This window comes from Curcuma longa, chromosome 5 (genome assembly GCF_044706935.1).
Source record: "Curcuma longa cultivar G26 ecotype Majalengka, Jawa Barat chromosome 5, ITB_CL_G26_1.1, whole genome shotgun sequence".
NCBI lineage: Eukaryota > Viridiplantae > Streptophyta > Magnoliopsida > Zingiberales > Zingiberaceae > Curcuma > Curcuma longa.
Window position 1 is genome coordinate 620,864 of NC_133865.1, and position 26,980 is coordinate 647,843.

The 26,980-nt window shown below is 33.8% G+C and overlaps 1 protein-coding gene and 1 pseudogene across 1 annotated transcript in view; one reads left to right on the top strand and one right to left on the bottom strand.

Moving 5' to 3' along the window:
- LOC141829481 (protein GET4) overlaps nucleotides 1-26,980 on the bottom strand; it is a 42,421-nt gene that overhangs the window by 13,508 nt on the left and 1,933 nt on the right. The window contains exons 3-6 of the mRNA XM_074716963.1: nucleotides 22,770-22,848; nucleotides 21,369-21,450; nucleotides 15,633-15,789; nucleotides 2,021-2,111 (exon numbers count right to left, since the gene is read on the bottom strand). Of these exons, the coding sequence (XP_074573064.1) occupies nucleotides 2,021-2,111; nucleotides 15,633-15,789; nucleotides 21,369-21,450; nucleotides 22,770-22,848 (409 nt within the window). The remainder of the gene's footprint in view (nucleotides 1-2,020; nucleotides 2,112-15,632; nucleotides 15,790-21,368; nucleotides 21,451-22,769; nucleotides 22,849-26,980) is intronic.
- Nucleotides 2,820-6,545, top strand: LOC141828852 (cation/calcium exchanger 4-like; annotated as a pseudogene).

The window sequence follows — 26,980 nt, forward strand, 5'->3', positions numbered from 1 at the left end:
GACCAGTTCAGGTCCATATAGCAATTTTGTCCAAATCTATAACATGGACCCAAACCGGTCAACATTAAAAAAGGAATGCACATAGATTTAAATGTCAAGTTGATACCAAGACTGGAGAAGCCATTGACTAAGGTGCAAAAGACCTTTTAGATAATTAAATGACCTCAAAATCACAAATACAAGACCAAACAAAATGTTTGCAATGAGTAGGCCTGATGTCATGACCATTTAGAGGCAACATAGAGAATTATATGATAACTAAAGAATGCTCCAACTAGAACTCTCTTGTATTAAGATTAAGGTCACCTTCAGATCTCACTAATGTCGACTAGGCAAGTTCTACCATAGATAAGAGATTCACATCATAGTATTGTACCCTTTAGGAAGGTAACCTAATTTCCTAAAAGAACAAGGAGATTTTTTAGCCAAATCGAGTTTAGAGGCAGAATTTAAAGTTATGCTAGAAACGTGAGTTTATCTAGGTTAAGGAATTAATTACAGAGATAGGACATGCTCCTAAGAAGTAGAAAAAAAACATTTTACTGGGATAGTCAAGTTGTCATGTACATAGCTTGTAATCCCATATTCAACAAGAGAACAAAACACATTAACATTAAATGTAACTTTGTTAATGAGAAGGTGCAATCCAACAAAATTATATCATTTGTCAACTCCAATGAAAAGTTATCAAATATGCTACTAGGATCAAAGTGTATTTGTAACAAGCTAAATTTCATGATAAATTTAATCCAGCTTAAGTGGAGTCTTGAAGACCTAAATGTGAATACTAGGGACCTACATGATATAGGGGGATATTCCAATTATGAATATGCATGTTTATAGAAGGTAGTACTTAGGGAGAACTAACCTAATTTCCCCAAATACATGTAGCATAAATATATCCAAGTTAATTCTCCTTCCAAAGAAAATCTCAATCTTGAAGCTATAAATTTTCCTCTCTCCTCCCCTTGATTCAAAGTTATAAGCATGGTTTAAAATTTTATACCATGTCAGATGAAACGGGTAGAATTTATCATTCTGTCCATTGCCACGGGCAAAATTTATCATTTTGTCCATCGCCCGACACTAGCACCGCGGGCCGCCGTGGGATCACGACGATCTCCACAGGGTAGCAGAGATTGTCACGATCCTGCCGCGACCTCTGTTGGATCGTGGAGGCTACCGCGATTCTACAATGACCTCCACGGGATCATGACGCCTCTGCGATCCCACATTTTTTCTTTTAAAAAAGTTATTTTATTTTTTTATATTTTAAATTTTTTTTAATATTTAGGTTAAAATTTTTAATTTTAATTAATATATTTTATATTTAAAAAATACGAAATCATATTGGCATAATATGATACGAAACCGAAATCGTATTATTTTGATCATAAATCAAAACTCCGATACAGTTCAAAATTTTAAATCATGGTTAAAAGACCATTAAAAATTTTATTTCATCCATCTCCTTTTATTGGTTAGCTGCAAGATTATAGGAGCAATTATTTTCTCTTTCTTTCAACATCTTCTCTCTTCACTGGATGTTTCTCCTATATTTTCGAGTACAACACCAAAAATTTACTTTCCTCTCTAAGTATTTCTCTTTTGAGAAGATGTTAGAATCCTAACCTCACTTTTGTTGTTATAAACATGTTTTATCTTCAAGTTCTTTAGTAGGATGAAAGATTAATAGATATATTAGCTTCTTAAAATATAAAAAAAAATTAAAAAGTTATCTCTATTTCTTTAGTTAACATTAGAAATTTAATTATTCTTTTTCTGATATCTTCTAATTTTTCTCTTAAATTAAATATCAGAATTATACTGATTCTTTCTCTGACTCTGTGCATATAGTATAAACTCTTTTTAAAATTTCAACTTAATTAAGTTAACCTAAAGCTAGTGAATGTTTAAAATGAAACCAGGAAACATAGTATACATTTATTGGAATTTTAAAATCCAGATAAGTATTTTTCCCACAATTCTACCATTTAATAAATTGTGATTGTTAGCATACCATCTCAGGAGATTCAGAGTAAAGGTATTCTGCTAGCATATCATGCAACTGGGGAGATCCATTTTTGGGAGCCCCAAATTCAATTGACCACCTAGAAACAATGATAAACTTCATTACTACCATAAATATAGAAAAAATTGGTTAGTAAGCTAAGATCTGTGTACATAAAGAAAGGGCAGGTGAATAGGGAAAACAAAGGGATAATGAGAATACCATGAATCAAATAGAATGCAAAAAGATTATAAGATTTATAAGCAATTTTTTGAGCAAGGTAAAGCATATCTAAGATTTCTAAGCAATGCAAGTATGAAAAGTTAATTCACCGTGTATAAAAAAAATTATAGAACAGAGAAAGGATGATAATTGACCTCATAATTAGCATAAAACATTAAAGCTTTGTGAAGACTACATGTATCTCACTCTTAAACCTTGTATTATTCTTTTGAATCAGGCATCCAGATACTGGAAAGGAACATAGAGTTCAAGTATATAATTTCTTGTGGACTAACATGCAAATGCACAGTTGCAAGATGTATTTGTAGTATTACTCATTCCTTAATAATTCCTATACGTAAGTAGAAAGATACTACCTAGATTTGCATGATAGAATAATTCCACCACACCCCGCATACCATAAAATGGTATCAGAGCAGCTGATAGCTTCTTCATAACATCTTTACAAAGGATCTTCTCTGGCTGTTCATAGCGACAAGATTCCTAAGCACCATGCCTCTCCCACTTCATCTTCTCTGAGAGAAAATCCCATGCACTGTGTCTTCCACCTCTGAGGCATGCGTTCATGGACAAGGCGTTCATTGCTGCCAGACAAAATCTGTCTACCTTCAGCAGCTCATCTCTTCAACTCTTCATTGTTGCTGCTAGCTACTTTTGGGTTCTGGCTCTGCCTTCAGCAGCTTATCGCATCTCTTCAACTATGCTCTTTGTTGCTGCTAGCTAATTTGGATTCTAGCCATTTGTGGTCCACTAGGGCCTGGTAATCTGTCAACAGCAGTCATTGTTTTCTTTGATTTCAGGTCGTTTGCAGTCCCAATTCAGGAAGTCAGTCAATCCTTAACCAACAATCACTTCAATTACAAGTTGTCTACACTACTGAATCAGGAAGTTATCCACCAATTTTCAACCACCAGTAATCATTCTCCTGGTTGTCCACATTCCTGATTCTCGAGCCCAGTCGCTTGTCCATTAGTTGGGCTGATGTGGTTTCATTAGTTGCGTGATTTCACAAACTAAATTAACAAGGAAATAAATTTAGCGTTTGCACCACAGAACTTCGGTTCTATACTCCATAAGAATTGCGTGACTATTTATGTCCGAAAAAGATCAAAAAAAAATTATGGGAATACGTGATTTTGTAATCTTGTGTATCCCTATTGTATTATCAATCTATAAAGAGAGATTAGGAGGTTACGATCCCATGTATTAGATAAGTTTGGAGTTAATACAATTTTCAATATAGTATTAGAGCAAACCTTGTCTCTCCTAACCTTAACCATCGCTCCTGTTGCAGCCAATGAAGGACCGTTAACCCTAATCTCCTTCTCGAGTAGGGCATCAAAAACAGGAGTAGGGCAACAAAAATGGAATCAAGAATGTGACAAAAGTGCAGTCAATTACATTACAGCTGTGATCTCAAACCCTAATTGCACCATTAATTTTTTGTCGCCCTCCATAGTTGCATCGCCTCCAGATCGTTCGACACTCCTTCAAACCTTAATCGCATTGGATTCTCCTAATTCTAGACACTGTATTCTTTATCAGGGCTTGTCAAGATAGTAGAGAACTTACTGCATGGTTACCGGATTCGAGCATTGTTGAATGTTTCCTGCTCCTTGATCCTATTGTTCTTCCTCTTCAATTGGAATGATGTCTTCGGCAATAAGTTCACCCAACAAGGCTTGGATTACTTTTTCCTATCCATCCAGTCACGAAATTGGTATTCATCTTCGCTAATTAATTGAAAAGGTTTTGTCTATTAAGTCTTTGATTTCAAAGAACAAAGATGAGATAGAGGCAGTTGGAGGCTCCCGAATCTCTGTTCCAATATAGCTCAGTAGGTGGGCTTCATTGCCAAGTGCAATTACACGAGGTCACACGTGGAATGTGGTGACAAGTTCTTCAATTACCTTGAATTTTTCTACTGTACCAGCCAAAACTTTCCGGCTTTAAGATATGTTGTGCTTGGTCATGGTATATGGATGGTGGCATTTTACCTACTTGGCAATCCTACTGCAGATTACTTCTATCCTAGCCTGACAAATATGTCGAGTCTGCTCTAACAATTTTCGCATTGCTCTTCTATCACTTGGTAATGGTGCACCGGATGTCTTTGCTTACATTGAATTGTTTATGGGTTTTAGTGGATCTAGTGGAATAGGCCTCAACAGTGTGCTTGGGTGATCTACCTGTCACTTGCATTGTTGTTGCCATAGTTTCATTTTGTATTGTTATAAGAATGCTTCGATTGGTCACAAATGCTTCATAAGGGATGTCAGCTTTTTTTTTTTTTGATAAGTAAAAATTGTATATCATGTGTCAAAATGTATAAAATGAGACTTTAGTGTTACTCATATCTGATGTCTGATCTGAGTAGATGCCTAAAGAGCTATATACATGAAGTTGCATGCTCCTATATATCCCTTCTACATCTAACTGTCCCACATAAAAAAATTACAATTTCATGCCCTCCATATATAGTGTATCACTGATGACAAGGCCAAGTGACGAGCCTTTGTCAATGTCCTGCTACCATGGTAGTGTTGGCCAAAAACTCTAAAACGTCTGACGATATGTGGACATCTCTGGACGCATGTAGAGCCAGCCTTGGATCCTTCGTCATAGCTTTACAATAGGGGCACTGGAAGAATAGATGCTCCTGTGTCTCAAGCGCCTACCTACAAAAAGTGTACTGTCAGTCCTCTTGATAATCATGTCTATCTCTGGTGGGAAAAGGGATGTCAAAAATGAACCCGACTCGCCAAGCCAACCTGAAAAATATCAAGTTAGGGTTGAGGGTTCGGGTTGGGTTGGATTGGGTTCGAGTTGACCTGAATTTCGGATTTAGGATTTTTTAGAGTTCAAATTTTATTTTGAAAATTAAGATGTTTTATGTACATCAATAGCAAAATATTAGTATGAGAATGATGAAATATTGAGATAAAAGTGAAGAATTATAAGGAAAAATAGCAAAAAAAAAAAAATTCAGGTCGGTCAGGTTATTCAGGTGCAGCTTTAGGATTTTTGGACTGAGTTCAGGTTTGGCTCGGGTTAGGTTCGGGTTGGAATTTTTTGCAATATTCTTACTTTGACCCAATCCGAACCCACCCGAATTGACACCTCTAAGTGGGAAGCCTCCGCAATGCCAACATCCAGAAAGTGACTGCGTGACTCAACTATAAATAAGTCTTCCACACCATCTGAGCACAAGGCATCCTAGGACTAGGTCGTCTGACGAAGTCATACGCTCGGGCTACCCTTCTATCCTATGCCACTAATATGCCAATCTCTACCAAGCAGTCTCTGGTGACCCTGTAGCCTCTAAGATGAGATCTCGTATCTGCAGAAATACTTGATCAGAGGGGAATCTAAATGGACTGCTTGCTAGGTCCAAAGATCTCTACGACTCAAGTAGGTGTGATGAACCCACTTGATTCATAGTGTGCCCTCCTCCTGAATTTGCTATAGAACCTTGGCCAAGAGAGCCAAGTTCCACACTCTAGGTCGTCTGACGAAGTATAGCTAACCTATGCCACTAATATGCAAGCAGTCTCTGGTGACCCTATAGCCCAAGTTCCACAGAAATACTTGATCATAGGGGAATCTAAATAGACTGCTTGCTAGGTCCAAAGATCTCAACGACTCAAGTAGGTGTGATGAACCCACTTGATTCATAGTGTGCCCTGCTCCTGAATTTGCTATAGAACCTTGGCCAAGAGAGCCAAGTTCCACACTTGCAGGTCTCTAAATCTCAAACCTCCCTTGTACTTCAACCGACACATATATGCCCAAGACACTGGGGGTGCTTGGACGTCCACATGAAGGATCGATAGATACTGTAGATATGATCAATGATGCCCTGCGGTATTGGAAGGATGGAAAGCCAGAAGCACTTGACCCCCTGAAGTACTGAAATGATGAACTACACCTTGCCGGCATAAGACTTATTCACTCTTGTTGCATTATCCATAATCTTGGTTGTCATGAAGAAGGTATTTTGAAGCAATAATGTTCGTCATGATCTATGTGTCGTATCATGCCCTTGGTCATTGCAACAAATGAGCTTCTGAGGGAGTAGGCCCATTGCTTGAAGTTGGACTCCTTGACGCCATAGCTGCCACCTGGAGGAAGTATATTTTCATATGAAGGTTATGAGGATTTACCTACGGATAGACGTTTTCTTGACCATGACATCAGCAGTAATGCATTGCACTTGAATAATCTGCCCCAGTGGTTTTGGGCTTCCCATGTGGCCATTTATTCAAATCAAGAAAGGAATAAAGCTAGCTAAAGAGACTTTAATTTTGCTGATGATGGCTTATAATGATTTCTCATCATCAGATTTCGAAATTTGTTTGCATTATGCATTTGGATCATCAAATGGCAAGGAAATCGTATTATCTTCAAGATAGAGATTTTATCATCACCTAAATCTAAGGCACTTATCCAAGAGCTTTTATTATTGTCTTAACAATAATTCTTCTCTTGCTAACGATGCATTAACACATTTTGTTTGAAAAGATAAACTCTTTAGTTTCTCATATTTCTTGTTGTTTGGCTTTCATTGACGATTTTTCCTTTTATTAGCCTTCGTAGCTGGATTCCTCTTTTATTTTTGGCCTTCATAGGCCATTTTCCTCTTTTACTCGATCTTCATTACCTTTTCTTTCTTTCTTTTCACCCGCCTTAGCTAGATTTTTTCTATTGCTGAACCCAAGATTTGAAATCTCAAGTCATGCTAGTGTTTCGGTCTTTGATTGGAACGATATCGTTTCAATATCGTGCGAACGTTCCAATGTACGGTGTTGATAGTAAATTGGAGGTAGGAGGAAAGAGATGAAAAGGAAAAAGATAAATTATATAGTTATATTCATGGTTTAAATTATCGAGTCGTGCCAAAGTTTCAATTCCAAACCGGAACGATATAGTTTCAATACCGTATCATATCGTACCAGAATAGTTTTGATATTTTTACATATAAAATATATTAACTAAAAATAAAAATTTTAATCTAAATATTTAAAAATAAATAATAAAAAATAAAATATTTTTTTAAAAATATTTATATATATATATTAAATTAATGGGATAATTTTATTAGATTTTATTAGGTTTTAATTAAGCCTATTTAAATTATTAATTTAAGTTTTTATTAAAAACCTAAGTTTAAAAACCCATATTACCATTGTTCTGCATGACCGAGGCACATGCAACCAATGCGACGTTTCCGGAGACATGAGTGGCCCCGCAACGCCTCCAGAGATGTCGTTAGACCCTAGCGACGCCTTCGGACAACGTCCCGACACCGTATTATCACTATTTCACTCGACCAGGGCACATGCAACCCACGCGATGTCTCTGGAGACATCGCCAAGCCGCGCGTCGCCTCCGGACGCGTAGTCGGACCCGGGCGACTCCTTTGGACGCATCGCCAGTCCGAGGTGAAGTCGGTCCCAAGCGACGCCTCTAAACAGCATCCCAACCAGAACCATTGGTGTCGGTTCACCGACAGAACAAGAAATTTTATCGATATCGAACGAACCGACTCAGATTTCAATCCATGGTTATATTCAATGTTTACTTTCCATTTAAAATGCTACAATTGACATTATTTTGTACAGCGACAAACTACAAAACATAAAAAATAACAATATTATCTCAATTTTACTATGCTAAGGGATGTCGAGTGTTGGCTTGAAATAATACTCGTCAACATGATTGACACAATGCAAGAGATATTGTCTCGGTGCCAAAAAGTATCGAATTTTGGTAATTCTATTAGAATGATGTGTTTTGACTATTTTATCCAACACGATATGAGACTTCTAACCATGACTCAATCTACATTATCGATCTTTCTTATCACTCAAAAGTATTGTAGAAGCTACAACATAGTTAGAAGAGGTCAAAAGGTTCATCTCTTATAGGGATGGCTGGGTCAGATTTCATATCCTGCGTCCTCATCCTCATTTACTATATTCATCCCCATCAAGTATTCAACTTTTATCCCCATACCCATCGGAGGATCAGATATCTATACCCTACCCAAATATCCTATTAACACCTACAATTGTATTTTTTTTTCCAAATATAAATTATTTCGATGAAGCTATGGATATTTACCAAATTCTTAAGAAAATAAAAAAAGATTAAAGATAAAAATTAATAAATTAAACATCATAGAAGAAATAATAAAATATTAAAAATAATTTATCCCAACACCATTATGCTATAAAAATAGCATCAACTTTATGCTAATAATCCATCCAACTACTATTACAACAACAACAACAACCAAGCCTTATCCCACTAAGTGGGGTCGGCTATATGGATCCTTTTACGCCATTGAGCTCTATCTCCTATTATATCATCATTTATATTTAAATAAATTTTATCTTGTTTTATTGTTGCTAACCAAGTCTTTTTTGGTCTACCTCGCCCTCGTTTGATATGCGTATTTGTCATAGTTTCACACCGCCTAACTGGAGCATTTATCGGTCGTCTAAGTACATGTCCGTACCACCTTAAACGTGTCTCACGGAGTTTTCCCTCAATAGATGCAACTCCAACTTTCTCTCTAATGCTCTCATTTCTTATTCTGTCCATCTTCGTATGTCCACACATCCATCTTAACATCCTCATCTCCGCAACTCTCATCTTTTGCTCATGTGCTCGAGTCATAGCCCAACATTCAGCGCCATATAACATGGCAGGTCTAATTGCCGTTTTATAGAACTTTCCTTTAAGTTTTAGAGGCACTTTACGATCACATAAAACACCTGATGCTCTCCTCCACTTCAACCATCCTGTTTGTATTCTATGTAAGACATCTCTCTCAATCCCTCCATCGGCTTGCAAAAATGATCCTAAATATTTAAAACTCTCAGTTCCAGACAACTCATCATCTCCTATTTTAATACTTGTCTCATTACGTTCAATATTGCTAAACTTAAATTCCATATATTCTGTCTTTACTCTACTAAGCCTAAAACCTTTCTCTTCTAGTGTTTCTCGCCAAGATTCTAATTTAGCATTTACTCCCTCACGTGTCTCATCTACCAATACAATATCATCTGCAAACAACATGCACCATGGTACAGTATCTTGAATGTGTCCAGTAAGTTCATCCATGATTAGTGTAAAAAGATAAGGACTTAGAGCTGACCCTTGATGTAACCCTATCTTTATTGGAAATGCTTCAGTTAATCCGCCTGAAGTCTTCACTCTAGTCGTTACTTCCTCATACATATCCTTAATTAGGTCAATATATACTACGCTAACACCCCTCTTTTCTAGAATTCTCCATATAATTTCCCTTGGGACTCTATCATAAGCTTTTTCTAAATCAACAAATATCATATGTAGATCTTGCTTTTGCCCACGATACTTTTCAATTAGTTGCCTGAGAAGATGTATAGCTTCTATTGTCGACCTACCAGGCATAAACCCAAATTGATTTTCGGTGACCATAGTCTCTTTCCTTAATCGTTTTTCTATTACTCTTTCCCAAAGTTTCATGGTATGACTCATTAATTTAATGCCCCTATAATTTGCACAATTTTGTACGTCCCCCTTATTCTTATATAAGGGAATTAGAGTACTTACTCTCCATTGATCTGGCATTTTCTTTGTTTTCAATATCATGTTAAATAATTTTGTAAGCCATTCAATACCTTGTTTCCCTAGGCACTTCCATTCCTCTATCGGGATATCATCTGGCCCAACGGCTTTTCCATTTTTCATTCCGTTTAAAGCTTGTTCTACTTCTGAAATTTGAATTCTACGGTAAAAATTTAAATTTCTATACTCATTTGACCTGCTTAAATTACCTAAGTTAAGTTGATCACCTACACCTTCATTAAAAAGTTGATGAAAATACCTCTTCCACCGCTCTTTTATTTCTCCATCCAACTACTATTATTCAACAAAAACATATTAGAATTTAATCGGGATTTGAGAAAATAAATCTTTCTTTAATATATAAATAAATAAATATATATATATATATAACTTAATCAGGTATTTGAGGCGGGTATGGGTAGGATTCTACCAGCCCCACCTTTATACTTGAATCCAAAAATCCTCATACCAGATTACCAGATTATTTAATCGGGTCCAAAAAATCTCTCCATACTCTCCTCCATTCCGGTCGGATATCGGATCCTCCATCGAGTTCAGAGGAAATTGTCATCTCTAATCTCTTATTGGTGAGCTTGGCAAGCCTTTAGTTATTTTCAATGATTAAACATACTAAAGAATGGGATGGACTCTACTATCTTGAAACGTTGGATTATTCCTCAACTCAAAACGAGTGCAAGTGTAATCATTATTAATCAAAGAAATTTTATGAGTCAACAGATGTCATTTTCAATGAACAAGCGTTTTACTTAACCACAACTTATCTTCAAGGGGAGAATTCCACACCTTCATAATCCATTACAACATAATCGAGCAAAGATACATTGAAATTGACATATACTTCATGAAGGAAAAACTAGAGTGTGAGTTAATTGTACCTCTTACATATATATACAAACAATTTGCAAATAAGTGTTAAGTAACTCAGTGTTTTAAAACTATTGTATCCAAGTTGGAAATGATAAATAATTTTACACCAAGTTAAGGGGGAGTGTGGAAAGACATGTAATCATATATATCCCTAAAATTAGGCAAAAATATTCCTTAAATCATGGGATCATAATTTCGTAAATTATTGAAAAAGTTTATTTTATGAAGAATAAGTTGTGCTATCAATCTATAAAGAGGGGTCAAGATCTCATGTGTTAGATAAGTTTGGAGTTTATATAATTTTCAACAAAATTATTATAATTATAGAGCATTAGCTCCGCGCTTAAAAGGACTCTTGAGTTTTTTTGCGTATTTGTAAGCTTCAATCATCTTAAATTAGAGATGTTTTACTCATTTGGTGGATTGCGGCTAGTTCATCCTTTATTATATGAGGGGCATTTCAAGTGGATTGCAAATGGATCACCTTATATATATGTGATGTATGTTATAGCGAGTAGATTATAGGCAGCGTTCATAATCTTGTGTCGTTTCACTTGATACAAGCAAAACATTTCGTTCCGCCCATGGACACATCGCGCTGGCCCTGTGACACATCTGGACGCGTCATGCGGGCCCGAAGGTCGCTACAGAGGCATCACGTAGGCTTGAAGGCCACCGAGGAAGCGTCGAGCAGGCTCGAAGGCCACCGCAAACACTTCGCTCCAATCCCGCAACGCGTCTAGATGCGTTTAAAATCAATCACGCGATCACTTGCAGCGCGGAATAGAAGGTCAAAGGTTTTAACTTAAGTTTAATTAAATAACTTATGTTAATAATTTTAATCAACTCTTAGCTATAATTGAAATAATTAGATAAGCTTAATTAAAATCTAATAAAATTATCTCATTAATTATACATATATATTAAAAAAATATTTTATTTTTTATTTTATTTTTATTTTTAAATATTTAGATTAAATTTTTATTTTTAGTTAATATATTTTATATTTAAAAAATATCGAACTATATCGGCACGATACGATACGGTATTGAAACTGTATTGTTCCGATCCGGGATCAAAACCTCAACGCGAGTCAAGATTTTAAACCTTGATTATCGGTCGTTTACTCTTATATATGATGCATCCTTACTGAGTGGATTACAAATTGTTCATCCTTTGTTTTTATTCTATATATAATGTATTCTCATACTAGGTGGATTGTAGATGGTTTACTTTTAAATACGACGCGTCTTTTAATTGATGGATTATAGCTTATTCACCATATTTATAAATTATATTGATGCTTGTGTAAAAATAAATTGAAAAATGTGTAACATTGTAAAAAAGAAAACAAAGAGGAGAAATGATGAGACTAGTTAAAAAGGAAATAAAAGAAGAATAATGAGAAAGGGATAATAATGCAATGATGCTAAAGAACATGAAAACAAAAATTTATAGAGATTTGTTGTTGTCTTCTATGATTTGATATTATGCACATATTCTCTTACCCCACTTTGCACTTATATACTCACTCCCTCTTTGACCTCCAAATTCACAAACTCAGACGATCTTCAAGCTTTAGATAGTATTACCGAATGATGATTTTGCTCAAACAGTTCATTTATCTTACTTTTCCCCTATTGCATGTATTGTTATTTTATACACTTTAATTTCTGTGTATTTTTCATTTGTCAGCATGAGTCCGAGTCTAATCCTGTCAGTCAACATAGGTTTAGTTATGCCACAATGTGTCAACATATGTTTATATTATTTAATAAATTATTATTTATTATTGTTACAAAGTAGTGTTGTTCTATTATTATGATGCAGTGATGCATATTGTCATGAGCATAGAGGCTATACCTTATAAAGGGATGGAAGCCTTCAAGTCATGATAATATCAAACCCTATATTATATAAATTGATTATTATCCTAGACAAAGTGGAGATCATTTTATTTTTTCTATTTCTAATGACCAATTATTAGATTTGTTGCTCAAATAGTTAAAAGGGCTTAAAGTCAAATATATATATATAACACTGAGTTTATAAAATATATTCAAATAGCTTGAAGGGGAGTGTTATATGTAATATTCATCATTCCTTTATAATTCTTTATATAAATAGAGGGGGCTACCTCACATTGTATGATGAAACAATTTGCCATACCAAATCTGACAAGGATAATTTTTCAATGAAAAAGAAAGACCATACTGAATCATTGAAATCAATTCATTGGTTCATTGTAGTAGTGCTGATTGTATCTATGTATGTTGGACTAGGAGTGATAGAGGGTGCATTGTGTTCGCAGGAGCATGTTGGGAAACAAGTTGATTGGTTGAGGAAGATTTTTTATCTCTCTTTCTGAATCACAAATATAAGGATGTTCATGACCTTTAGTATTAACTAATTTTCTATGGATAGAGAGTGGTCATGATTTACATGGTCTATTGCTTTCTATATCAAATTGTTTAATCTCAGATGATGAGTAAGTTGATTCAATTGAATCAGATTCTTGGATCAAAGAGTTCTGCTCATGGAGTTTCAGTGAAAGAGTTGATAGTGATTGATGATTGTGCTGGATAAAGTAATTCTACCAAGAGAGGATTGGGGGTGCCGGTGAGACTCGAGTCATCTTGCGGTTGCATCAGTGTATGTTGTTATAGAAGAGGATGAATAATATAGACTAATTTATAGATTTAGACAAGGAAAGTCCAGTGGTGGTGTTTTTCTGTTGATTGGATTAGAAAATAGATCATATATAACAGATGGGATGATGAATCTGGATTGGGATATGATGGTTTGATAAATCAATATGTCAAAATGGTGAAGGGATGCCTGTTGGTCTTGTGCTTTAGTATTATCTAGTTGAAGAGTTGATGATTTGATGTCAGATCACTATCTCCTCCATTTTAGTCATGGTTAGTATGATCTTTTGTTGTTTTGCTTGATATGATCAACTCCTGGGATTTAATGATCTACCTGATGCACAATGATGCTTTACTTGCATATGTTGTACCATGGTTAGATGTATAGTAGATCACTAAAGGTGGATGTTGAGCTTCTTGGGAGAATGTTGATCTTGTAGGTCTGAAAGCTGTAAGGTTGTTTATGATGAGTTACAAGAGAGGTTATCGAGGTGGCTTGTGTGTTGGTAGGGAGTAATTTAGCTACAGTTGGATCTAGAGGCACCCCAAATATGAAGGTGGTTTTAATGACTAGAAGTAGCCTTATTGCACAAGGTTTGAAATCTCAAACCATGCCAGTGTTCCGGTTTTTTTATTGGAATGATACGATACCAACCTTGCAATGTATGGTGCCAGTGGTGAATTAGAGGAGGAAAAAGCTAAAGAAGAATATGAAAAAGATACACAAGTATATAATAAGTTCACTGTTTGCTTTCCATTTGGAATACTATGATTTTGATATTATCTTGTATGGAAGCAAACTAAAAAAAAAAAAGAATAACAATATTCTCACAATTTTAACATGCTAAAGGAACATAAGGTGGCACAACGACACGAGATATTATCTCAGAGCTGAGTAATATCAAGTTTTGATAATTTATTGGAATAATACATTTCGGCCATTTTATCCAGCACGATACATTGAGGTTGCCTGTTGGTAAGGGCTATTGGAGACTTGTTACTAGGTTAGCTGCCATGAAAGGTCACGTTTGAAGGGATTTGCTAGTGGTGTCCAGCAATAATCAATCTCTCCCAATTGGTTTTCCTTATTGCAATTTACAGAAACCAAGGATGACTAATTCTGAGTATGAAGAAGAGTGACTTGAGGGATGATGTGATTGAGCAGCACCATTTATTCTAGAGGCATCCAACCCTTTTGAGGCGGATGTTATTAGGGAGGTAACTTAATGGTTGTAGTTGTAGATGGAGGATGCAGTAGAAGGCAACATTTTTGGGAAATTGGATGGAGGTTATGATTTGAGATCACTTGTGTAGTATAAATAAGAAGATAATAGAGAATAGAGGTTTATGACAATCTTACACAAAGGGGAATGACCTAGTAAGGTAATCTTTCAAAAATCAATGTGAACATTTATTAAATATTCAAGTTGTAAAACTATGAATTGCTTTCAATACTATCCCTAAGCCATATAAATTACAATAAAACTCAATCAGGTTAACACTCACGAGTAAACTAAAACAAACTAATAGATTAATCTTATATCAAATATTTGATTTATTTGGTTTGTTATTTAAGCCAATCCATCCAAGGTGAACGGAGCAAAGGGAGCCTAAAGAAAACATCAATCATTGTAATAATAAATATTAATTAATTTGAATATTATTAATAATATAATAGAGCTCAATGGAGGAATAAGATTTGTATATAGAGTTGATCTCAAATAGTTGAGATAATGGCAAGATGATCATCCCTTTTGCATCACCTAGCCAATGGATGGATTCTTGATTTAGACCACTTCTATGGGTGGTAAAACCTTTTGCATCCCTTTTGCTCCAATCTAACCGTAAAACATAGCTTGAATAAGTAGCTCAAACCCCCACCAGGTGTTAAGTGTTCAAAATGAATTCACTACACCCAGATTGAAATTAGCCAGCCTGATAGACGATGTAATAGAGTGTTGAAGGTCTAACCCGCAGGGTAGTAAATGGTTCTCAACAAATATTCAGTCAAATTCAGTTGAGATATGAGAAGCTATTACATGTTTTCCCCAAGCGGTAAAATTTCTATTCTCCTTAAACACACAAGAAAAGTTTCCCTTGCATCTTAATGAGGTTGAAGAATATAGCATGCCAGTATGGTAAATGCTCCAAGTCGCAATACTATCATAAAAATAATTTTCTTGAAATTCAAATAACAAGAAAGATCCAAAAGTTGGACTTACTTTATTGCAGCTCTTAAAAATGACGAGCAGCCTTCTACACGTACTCTAGCAGCAGCCAAAGCTTCTGAAAGTTTATGCATCTCATCATCATCATCGCCTTGTAAGTCTTGAGGAATAGGAATCCTTGGGAAAGCCTTGTAGATTGTCCTAACATAATCTAAGTTGGACGAAGTCAACACCATGATGAGTTAAAATCTTGGAAAGATAAGGAACATCAACATGAAAACAAAGAACAAGTGATGTGCAAGTCTTATTATTGTGTTAAAAATTAGAATAGTTATCAGTGGCTAATTATCCACAAATTGCATGTCCCTTGTCAAAATAGAGTAGAGGGTAGTTATGTTGTACCACCAGCACCACATAACAAATATATCGACCATGGTGAACATATCATATAGCTTAATGAAGATAAGCTCCCAAATGCTTAGTGAAATTATCAAGTTTTTCAATAGAGATCTGAGTAAAAATTTTACTCAACAAAGCTGCATCTTGGATTAAGGGACAATCTATCTCTATATGTTTGATGAACAAATGAAAGACAAGTCACCAGCTATGTAATTGTTGTTTTATCATCACAATTCATAATCATACATTCTGGAACTTTGTTGTTACAATTCCTCCATTAGAATCTACACCCACATTCATATACACACTGAGCCATGGTGGATACTTGCTTCAGCACTATAATCAATGAGCAACAACTATTTGTTTTTGATTAAAAAAAATAAGATTTCCTATAACAAGCATGCAATATCAAAGAATGATCAAAGATCACCAACAGAACCAACATAGTCAACTATATTATTAAACCATTAAAGAAGGTAAAGTCCAAGAAATTTGATGCAAACACATTCTTACCATTCTATAATAAACGTCTAACATTAACCTCCTAATTATAACCCCTATTAACATGATGCCACTTATCTACAACCTTCATCTCGTATCCAGCAAATATCATTGACCAAGAATCTAAAAGATCAGTGAGGCACCATATCATCCTCTAACCATCCAATGGTAACTTTATAGTTGGAACTAAGCCCGACTCTACACTCATAGCTTGACAGACAACAAATCAAGTTGTCCCCCCTTAGATTACTAAGCTCTATACATCTCTCAAACCAGGTTTGAAAACCACAAAACCAACAACAATCAACTCTACCTCAAATCTCCTAGAAATATTATAACAAACAATCAAAAAGTCATCCCAACATCAGCTACAACAGCAGTAGGAAGCACATTCAACAAAGCATAGCTGCTATGGCCGCTGGCTTTATCATAAATTTGGAAACTTCAGAAGCAATCTTACTAGCCAAAAGTAGTGAGAAGAAAGCAAAGGACTTATGTGCAAGGTTCAAAACATCAAACTGTGCCAGAGTTTCGGTCTTTGATTGAAAAGATACTATTTTCGTATCGTACTAGTGTTTCGATGTATAGTGCCAATGGAGAATTAGAGGGGATGGAGGCAGGACTAAGGAGATGAAAAGGAAGAAGAAAAGATCACAACTGTATATCTAACTTGAAACTTTATATCCCATTTGGAATGATACAATTTTAACATTATGTTGTATGAACAAGAGCTATAAAAATATAATAAGCATTATTTCAATTTATGTTGATGCATTTTGTAGCATGTCAAGGGGTGTCGAATGTATACATTCATTGATATGATTGGCACGATGACAAATGATGTCGAACCGTATTGAGCGGTAATTTATCGAGATGATATGTTTCGACTATGTTGCCTAACACGGTACGAGATTTCAAATCATACTTCTGTACTTTTATGAGACTTTGAATTATTCCTATTCTTCCATAGATACCACATGGTGATTACAAGAAACATAAGTACTACTTTGATCTTATCCCTTCATTTAATGCTAAACTAGTAGATTAATCTACACAATTTGGTCTAGATCACATGCTAGTCACGTGTCGACTAGAATATGAGAGGAAACTTAACAGAAAAGAGACAAATTAAAATTATGAGAGGGAACTCAATAGAAATGAGACTAAGAAACAAATAACTAGACCAAATATGAAAGAAATTATGTCAAGAATGCTCCTATCTTCCTCCCGATAATTACTCTTTTGGGCCACACATGTCACGTGTTTTCTAGTTCATCAATTCATTCACACCACTGCTACACTGAACAACCAGATACAGATGGATCTGCCTCGTGCAAGTAAAGCCAGTCTATTGCCCGCTATTTTTGCATAGTTGCATCAACTGCACCCTCCTGCACTCCTTCCACAATTCATACCATGCACTGGCACCAACTTGATACAATACTTAGAGGAAACTAAACAGAAAAGAAACTAAGGAGAAAATTACTAAACCAAATACAAAAGTAATCGTGTCAAGGATCAAGGATGCTCTTAACTTCCTCCACAATACATTCTCTTTTGAGCCACCCATGTCACAATCACTTTCTACCTCATATTGAGAATCCAGTGACAAGGCAAGCACTGTTTCAAACAATAGTTGTTTCATTTTGTACTCAATGAAAAATAGATTCAGAGTAACTGGTATATTACCAGGGTACATATAAACTATGAGAAACTATTAGTATTAGTAAAAACAATCACACAAGTAGAACCTATGAGGTTAATCGAAGAGATCCAATCGAGGACTTATTCTTCCTTAGTAGCTAAGTTTTCTCCCCTTCTCTCATTCTGAGCCAAACAATCCACCTTCTAAGTCATTAAGTGATTTACTTCTTTCTCCACATCGATTGTTGGTATTCGTCATGGGCAACCCTCTTCTTGTTTGGGAAGTAAGTGGCAAATAAAGCAACTTGCCTCTATTTATAGTGGATGCCCTGTCTCCTCTTAGTCTTCCTAAGGAGGATTGTGTCGTGTTCTTGAGTAGAGCATAAGGTGTTATTTGTCTATATCGTTTGCCAATGACATTGTTTTAGTCGGTGAAATACATGAAGGAGTAAATGTTAAACTCAAATTTTAGCAGAAGAGGATAAATGTTAAAGGCTTTAGACTTAGTAAAGACAGAATATATGAAATTTAAGTTTAATAGTAATAGGCGTACCAAGACAATTATTGAGTTACGTGTAACTGAAAGTTTTAAGTATCTAGGACCATTTTTGCAAAAGATGGAGTGGTTAATAGAGTTGTTTAGCATAGGATACAAATAAAATGATTAAAATGAAAGAGGGCATCAAGTATTCTTTGTAATCATACGATACTTCTAAAACTTAAAAGAAAATTTTGCAAAATGACGGTTAGACTTGTTATTTTATATGGAGTTAAATATCAGGCTAAGAAGCAAGCATACAAGTAAAAGATGAGAATCGCAAAAATGAGTGTTAAATTAGATGTGCAAACATATGAAAATGGGAAGGACAAGAAATGAGAACATTGGAAAAAGTTAGAGTTGCACCTATTAAGGGAAAACTCCGAGAGACTCGCTTAAGATAGCATGCATGAACATGTACTTAGACGAACAATAGATACTCCAATTAAGCGATGTAAGACTATGACAAATACGTACATTAATTGAGAAAGAGAGACTAAAGAAGACTTGATTAACAACGATAAAATAGAATGAAATTCATTTAAATATAGATGAGAATATAGTAAGGGATCAAGCCCAATAACGTAGGAAGAGTCAAATAACCAATCCTACTTAGTGGAATAATGGTTTGATTGTTATTGTTGCATTGTGCCTTTCTAGTACAATTTCAATATTTTTTTATTTTTAAAATATTACTATATATTAATTAAAAAATTACTTTTATTAATATTTAATTGCTATAAATGCTTACTGTTGATTTTATATTTTAGCTATTTATTGTTAATTTCATATTTCAATATTTTCTAGTGAAATGTTTCAATGTCTATTAAATTTTGCAAATTTATATTTTTATTATTATTGCACATAACAAAATAGCCATAATAAAATAATATTTAAAATTTTAAGATTTTTTAATTTAAATTAATTTAAGTTTAATCAATTTAGATGAATTTGAATTAATTAAAAATATCCTAAATTGTCTACATCTGATTATTTAAAATTTTCAGATTCAAATATTTTTAAGTTTTTATTTTAACTTATTTCTATTTTTTATTTGATATAAAAAATTATAATTTTACATATTATAATTATGCTAATTAATTATCAAGTTAATTAATTAATAATTTATATAATATATAGTTATATATTACAATTTACATTTATATATATATATATATATATATATATATATTAGATAATATATATTAAATATTACAATTTATATATTTATACATAATTTATATAACATATAATAAATATATATTAATTATATTATTATTATAATAGTTATATAATATAATAATAGCGTTATGGGTTTATAATAACATTACGGATCTATATAACAATTATATAATTAGTTATATCACTGATAGAATTTTAATATAACAGTTTTAAAATAGTCATATTAAAGCATCTCAAAATCCCTAAAACCTCTCTCACGATTTCCTTCAATATTTACTCCTCCCCTCCCCTATCACTGTCGATCACGATTTGGTCGAGTGATCACAATTTGGGCAGCAGCCACCGGTGATTGCTTACTTTAAGGTCAATGATTATCTCTCGTTTCCTCCAACTACATTTCAACCAAAGTTGTCGTCATTGTTCTAAGCCCTAGAGTCCTCGCTCGCCCTCACCATTGCTATTCTCTCTCATTGATTGACATTTACTATTGTTGAATAAGTTTTCATGAATTTAAAGCCTTAATCATTCTGATTTTCGATCATCAATTATTGTACTCTCTGTCGACAAACATGCAAGGATGGCTAGCATAGAATTCTCACAAAACTATTGAGGCATTCATGTCTATAGGGTATCAATGTCGGTTCCATGGCAAAATGGTAAAAAACATTTCAGGCAACATGAGTCAACATCAAAATCCTTAGATAGCTCTTCTTTGATAGGATATTAGGGTTTAGTCAAGGAAGGCTAATAAATTGAACTGTCATCTTTACTTGTTATTATTCAAGAGCAACTTTCTTATTGTTGCAATCTATGTTAGATTATGCAGAATCATAGTTAACCATTAGACTTGTCCTTATTTTGTAGATCTCATATTTGGAGTGTAGGGTTGTTCTTAGGGTTAATTTAATGGAGAATTGGGAATTCTTCAATGAGATGGGTGTCTATTTCTTCCATACATTCTTTGTGTATAATTAATAATTGCAGAATATTTTAATTAAATGATTATATGAAAATGTCTTGGAATAATTTACTTAATGACTATACGATGCTATCTTGTCTCGAAAAAGGGCGTTAAATTGATGATTTAAAAGATTGGAAAGGGGAAAGAGGGGATAAAGTGTAAGTGTGTGTATTGGGATACATATTTGTCTATGAAATGGACTTTTCCACAGAGGCTCCATTATCTATTGGAATAATTTAATTGTGGAAAACAGTTTTCATGAAAAATATTTTTTAAAAAAAATAATTTGTTTTTCCTTTCTCAAGCTAAGGTCAATCAAGCAAGTTGGCAAACCAGCCACTCTAACCCGACTAAGCTAGCCCACTCAACCCAACCAACCGAACCAATCAACCTACCTAGCCAAACCAAACCGACCAACATGTCCAGACCAACTCAATTAAATTGTATGGGTATCAAAGGATTTGGACAACTATGATTGTAAATTGTTGCATTTATTTGAAAATATTAGTAATTGAATTAGGAGAAGCAATCATATTATATAGTGCAATAAAAGAAAAGCACAAACCAAGAGTTTCGTTGCTATAAGGGAAATTTCCTTTGATTAGTGTTTCTACATACAAAACTGCCAGCTCAGCTCCACATGTAACCTGCATTATTTTATCAGGATATTGGTAGGAGAAAAAATGACAACCAATTATGTGACATAAACAAGTTCTTGCAAAAAAAAACTTTGAACTGATGGAGACAAAATGCACAATGCAGATTGTAAATGCAAGGTAAATAACCATCTCATCTGAAAAAGAACATTTTCAGTAATTAGTATTAGGTTAATAACTCAGCCACATTTTATTTTTGAACCTCAATTGGCCCCTCATTTTAAACTTTCAATTTAACCCAAACATTTTATTGAGCCTTCTCAATTTCATCCAAATCAGCCACAAAGTGAAGTTTTTCACTAGCATATAATAGCTAAACTAATCAAAATTGTAGTAACTAAACTGAGAATAGATGTAGATTTCAAGGTGAAAACCAAGCATCCACAAGGCAAAAAAGAAATGGCATCTGGCAATGGATGTTCTTGTATGCTATTTAACCAAAATACAGAGTAAATGCCAAAATGAACAGACTTACAGCATTTGAACATTGTATAACTTATCAAAAAAACTTAGTAGTTTTCCACTGTCCATCTTATATACCTTCAACACCAGGCATATGAGGCTATCTACTTCGTTGAAAGAAAGACAAGTTTTTACTAGAAGGAAAAAAGATTTTTTTCCAGTATTCCATTCCAAATGACGACACTGAAAATTAAATTGTTTAAGGTAGAAGATATCACAAGACTCAGGATTAGTAGAAATTAAGTGTTATTGATCACATTTAACAGATTTTGAAGGACCAAAATATTGTAAAAATTAAGAGGCTAATATGAACCTCCTGAACAACATTATCAATTACCAAATGAACACAATCTGTAAAAGGAATATGTGATTGTATTGATATAGTTCAATGAGCTTACGAATACAATACAAGGCAAACTAAATGGATGATCTGTGTTAAATAAATTTTCAGCAATCAGAGAAAAAAATTAAAGGCAAACAGGTCACTACATCAGAATGCTTATTTGTTTCCTTGTAGATAAATTGCATCAATTGCCTTCTTTCCACGTGAGAAATAAAAGTGGAAATTACTAGTCTAGACAAAATTATGTACTATGTTTACAACTTTAGAGTTTATATTCTCTCTTTTCTCAAAATAAAAAACATATATTAACTTTTTGCAGATACTAGGTAGTACTAGACATTATATTCAACACAATAACATGTTTCTCACAAGACTAGATAATCAAGCAGATAAGCATGAGGTAACTCATCTTATCTATCAAAATATTGAAGCATTCAATTGGTAGTAAGTTAACGTTTTTTCTCTTTTCCTAGAGTAATAAAACATGGCATGTCAAGAAAATAACCTGCCCATGCTTAAGCTGTACTAGAGCACCTGACTGAAGAATATCCAAGGCTTCAGAATATTTCTCAGCGGATGTATATCTGTTTTAAATCAACAATGTTAGTTATAAAAAAAGTGATCAACAAAGCAGTGGTGAAGAGAAAGACAATCATGTCAAAAAGGCATATTAAAAATATAGCAAAATCAAAAACTAGAATAGTGCCTCCGTGATGCTCACACTAAGCTATACATGTGGGGGTAAAAGACAATTCTGACAAAAAAAAGCATTCGTGTAGTTTGCTTGGGATTAGAGAAGCAACACTTCAAGCTACTCTATCGAGGTTTAAAGGCTGTGTTTGGTTTTGCATTTGAAATGTGCATTTAAAAAATTTTCCCTTTGCACCAAAGCAAGGTTTATCAAATTACTAGCACTTAAATAAAGAAGAATATTAATTTATTAGCTAAAAATAATATCTGTTATATATTATTGCAATTCTAGTACAATTAATGGATAAATTCATTTAATTAATTACAGAATTTTTTAGAAGTTCGAAATATATAACTAACATGGATTATATTATGAAATAGTAATCTTAATATATTTAATTGATTAATAATGCATTTCAATAATTTAATTAATTTTAAAAAATACAAAAATGATATCGTTATATCAATAGTCATGTTATTAAATATTAATTTTAATTATGAAACTTAAATTTGATATTGCTTTATTATGCACTTCATTTGAATTACAGTAACCTTAACGATCTTATTTAATTACTTTAAAAAATATTTATAGTTTAGATTACTGTATGCTATTTTGAAATGACTATTAACTTTTATTTATTTGAAATAAATGATAATTAATTTATAATAAAAAAATCAAACACTATTTCAAAATATTTTCTAATTTTTTACTAATATTTTTATGTTTTATAATTTAATTGTTAGTTAATATTGATGGTGTTAAATATATTTTATAGTAATGTGGAAGTATACTTTTACTTTATATTATAATTTATAGTAATAATAATATTTATGAAAATAACTTTTTATTAATTTTATAATAACTTTTGGAATTATTCAAATATCTTAAGGTGCGTAGCTTTGCAGCTGCCCACCTGCAGTAGAAAAGTAGCTTCCTAAATACACTCATATGGGAAAAGCACTTTAGACATATTTATCACACTATTTTCTCTGCAGAATGTTATGGCCCTTGAGAAAGCATACCCAAACCCAGCCATATTTCTAAATGGTGGTTTTGGCAATCAAACTGCCTACATCAAGCTCATTAATTACACCCACACAAGCACCCCCAATAATAACTAATTTGCTTTTTTGGCTGGTTTCAGCAGTTTGTCAATATAATGTCACCTTACCCTACAGTCCACTCATCATGCTCTCTTACTTCCTCTTCAATGCATCAACTCTCATACTACCAGATTTTTGTCGCTTGCCCTTCTTAATTCTCCAATGCCTCAAGCCTACCCACCAACATTAGTTCTTCTTTCAATGTTGGTGTTGCTTGCCCTCCTTAATTTTTGTTAGCTCTTCCTTCAACATGGTATTGAAAATGAAAAAAATATCTGATCAACGGAGGGTAAGTACTCCAGTACCCTTATATAAGAATAAGGAAGACATACAAAATTGTACAAACTATAGGGGTATTAAATTAATGAGTCATACCATGAAACTTTGAGAAAGAGTAATAGAAAAAAATAAAGAAATGAGACCATGATGATCGAAAATCAATTTGGATTCATACCTATAAGATCAACAATAGAAGGTATACATCTTCTCAGATAACTAATTGAAAAGTATCGAAAGCAAAAGCAAGATCTACACATAGTATTCATTAACTTAAAAAATATTTATGATTGTCTCAAAAAAATTATATGAAAAATTATATAAAAGAGAGATGTTAGCGTAGCATATATTGAACTAATTAAGGATATGTATGAGAATATAACGACCAAAGTAGAGATTTCAGGAGGTTTAACTGAAGCATTTCCAATAAAGATAGGGATACATCAAGAATCAGCTCTAAGTCCTTATCTTTTTACATTAATCATGGACGAACTCACTAAACACATTCAAGACACAGTTCCATGGTGCAGTTGTTTACAGATGATATTATTTTATTAGATGAGACACGTAAAGGAGTAAATACTAAACTAGAATCTTGGTAGGAAACACTAGAAGTAAAAGGTTTTCAGCTTAGTAGAATAAAAACAGAATATATGGAATTTAAGTTTAGCAATATTAAACGTAACGAAACAATTGTTATGATAAGAGATGTCAAGTTGTCTGTAACAGAGAACTTTAAGTATTTATGATCATTCTTGCAAGACGATGGAGGGATTGAGAGATGTCTTACATAGAATACAAGCAGGATGGTTGAAATGGAGGAAAGTGTCGGGTGTGTTATGTGATCGTAAAGTACCTCTAAAACTTAAAAGAAAATTCTACAAAACGGCGGTTAAACTTGCTATGTCATATGGTATTAAATGTTGGACTATGACTCGAATATATGAGTAGAAGATGAGAGTTGCAGAAATAAGAATGTTAAGATGAATGTGTGGACTTACGAGGATTGGCAGAATAAGAAATGAAAGCATTAGAGAGAAAGTCGGAGTTACATCTATTGAGAAAAAATTCCGAGAGACACATTTAAGATAGTACGGACATGTACTTAGACAACCAATAAATGCTCCAGTTAGACGGTGTAAAATTATGACAAATACGCACATCAAACGAGGAAGAGGAAGACCAAACAAGACTTGATTAGTAACAATAAAACAAGATAAAATTTATTAAAGTATAGATGAAGATATAGTAGGGGATAGAACTCAATGGCGTAGAAGGATCCATATAACCAACACCACCTAGTAGGATAAGATTTTGTTGTTGTTGTCTTTCTTCTTCCTCGTCGATGCCACTAACACGACGTGTCAACACTATCAGCATTCAATTCCATCCCAACTAAAAACTAAAAACTTTAACTTAAAATGAAATTTAAATGTTAGAGAGTACTAGAATAACTATTATTGTGATTCATTGATTTAAATTTTGATATTTTAGTATAACACAAATTGTGATATTAATTATTATACTATATTATTATATGTTTTCTTCCAATGTGCTAATTATATCAATAAGATTAAGGATTTTATGATTATTTAAAATTTGTTAGTTTGAATATCAATTGTTATTCAACGGTAAAGTTATTGTCATGTGACCTTAAGATCACGAGCTCGAGTTGTGAAAACAGCCTCTTGCAAAATACAAGATAAAGCTGTATACAATTAACCCAATATGGTCTACCTCTTCCCCGAGATCCCACATTGATTGGAGTTTCTTACCATGGTTTAAAATCTCGAACCGTGTCGAGGTTTCAGTCCCGGACCGAAACAATACAATTTTGGTACCGTATCGTTCCGTGCCAATATAGTTTCGATATTTTTAAATATAAAATATATTAACTAAAAAAAATTTATCAAAATATTTAAAAATAAAAAATAAAATAATTTTTTTAATATATATATTAAATTACTAGGATAATTGCATTAGACTTTAATTAAACCTATTTAAATTATCCCAATCATAGGTAGGAGTTGACTAAAATTATTAACCTAAATTATTTAATTAAACCTAAGTTTAAAACATTACTCCTGTTTTATGCCGCCATGACTACGGGCACGCGCAACCAGCACGACGCATTCGGACTCATCGCCAAGCCCGGCTGACACATTCGAACTTGTCGTCGGGCCAGTGTAATGCATCCGAACTCATCATTGGGCTCGTGCAACGAGTTCGGACTCGTCGTCGAGCCCCCCGACTCGTCCAAACTCGTCACCAAGCCCACACGATGAGTCCGGACGCGTCACGACACACTGACACTGAAGGCATTCCTATGCCAATCCACGAACAAAACGAGATGTTTTGGTTGTGACATGACTCGAAATTTTAATTCATGGTCTTGAGGTTATGGATTCGAGTTACGGAAACAACCTCTTGCAAAATACAAGATAAGGCTGCGTGTATTAGACCCAATGTGATCCAACTCTTCTCCAGGACACCACATTGACAGGAGCTTCTTACTCCAAGCTGCCCTTTGAATATCAATTGTTATGTACTTATGTGTTTTATTAAATTGTGTTTTTTGTATAAGTTGCAAAGTAAAATATGATGTGTTCTATTATTATGTGTTTACTTATCAATTAACTACATGTT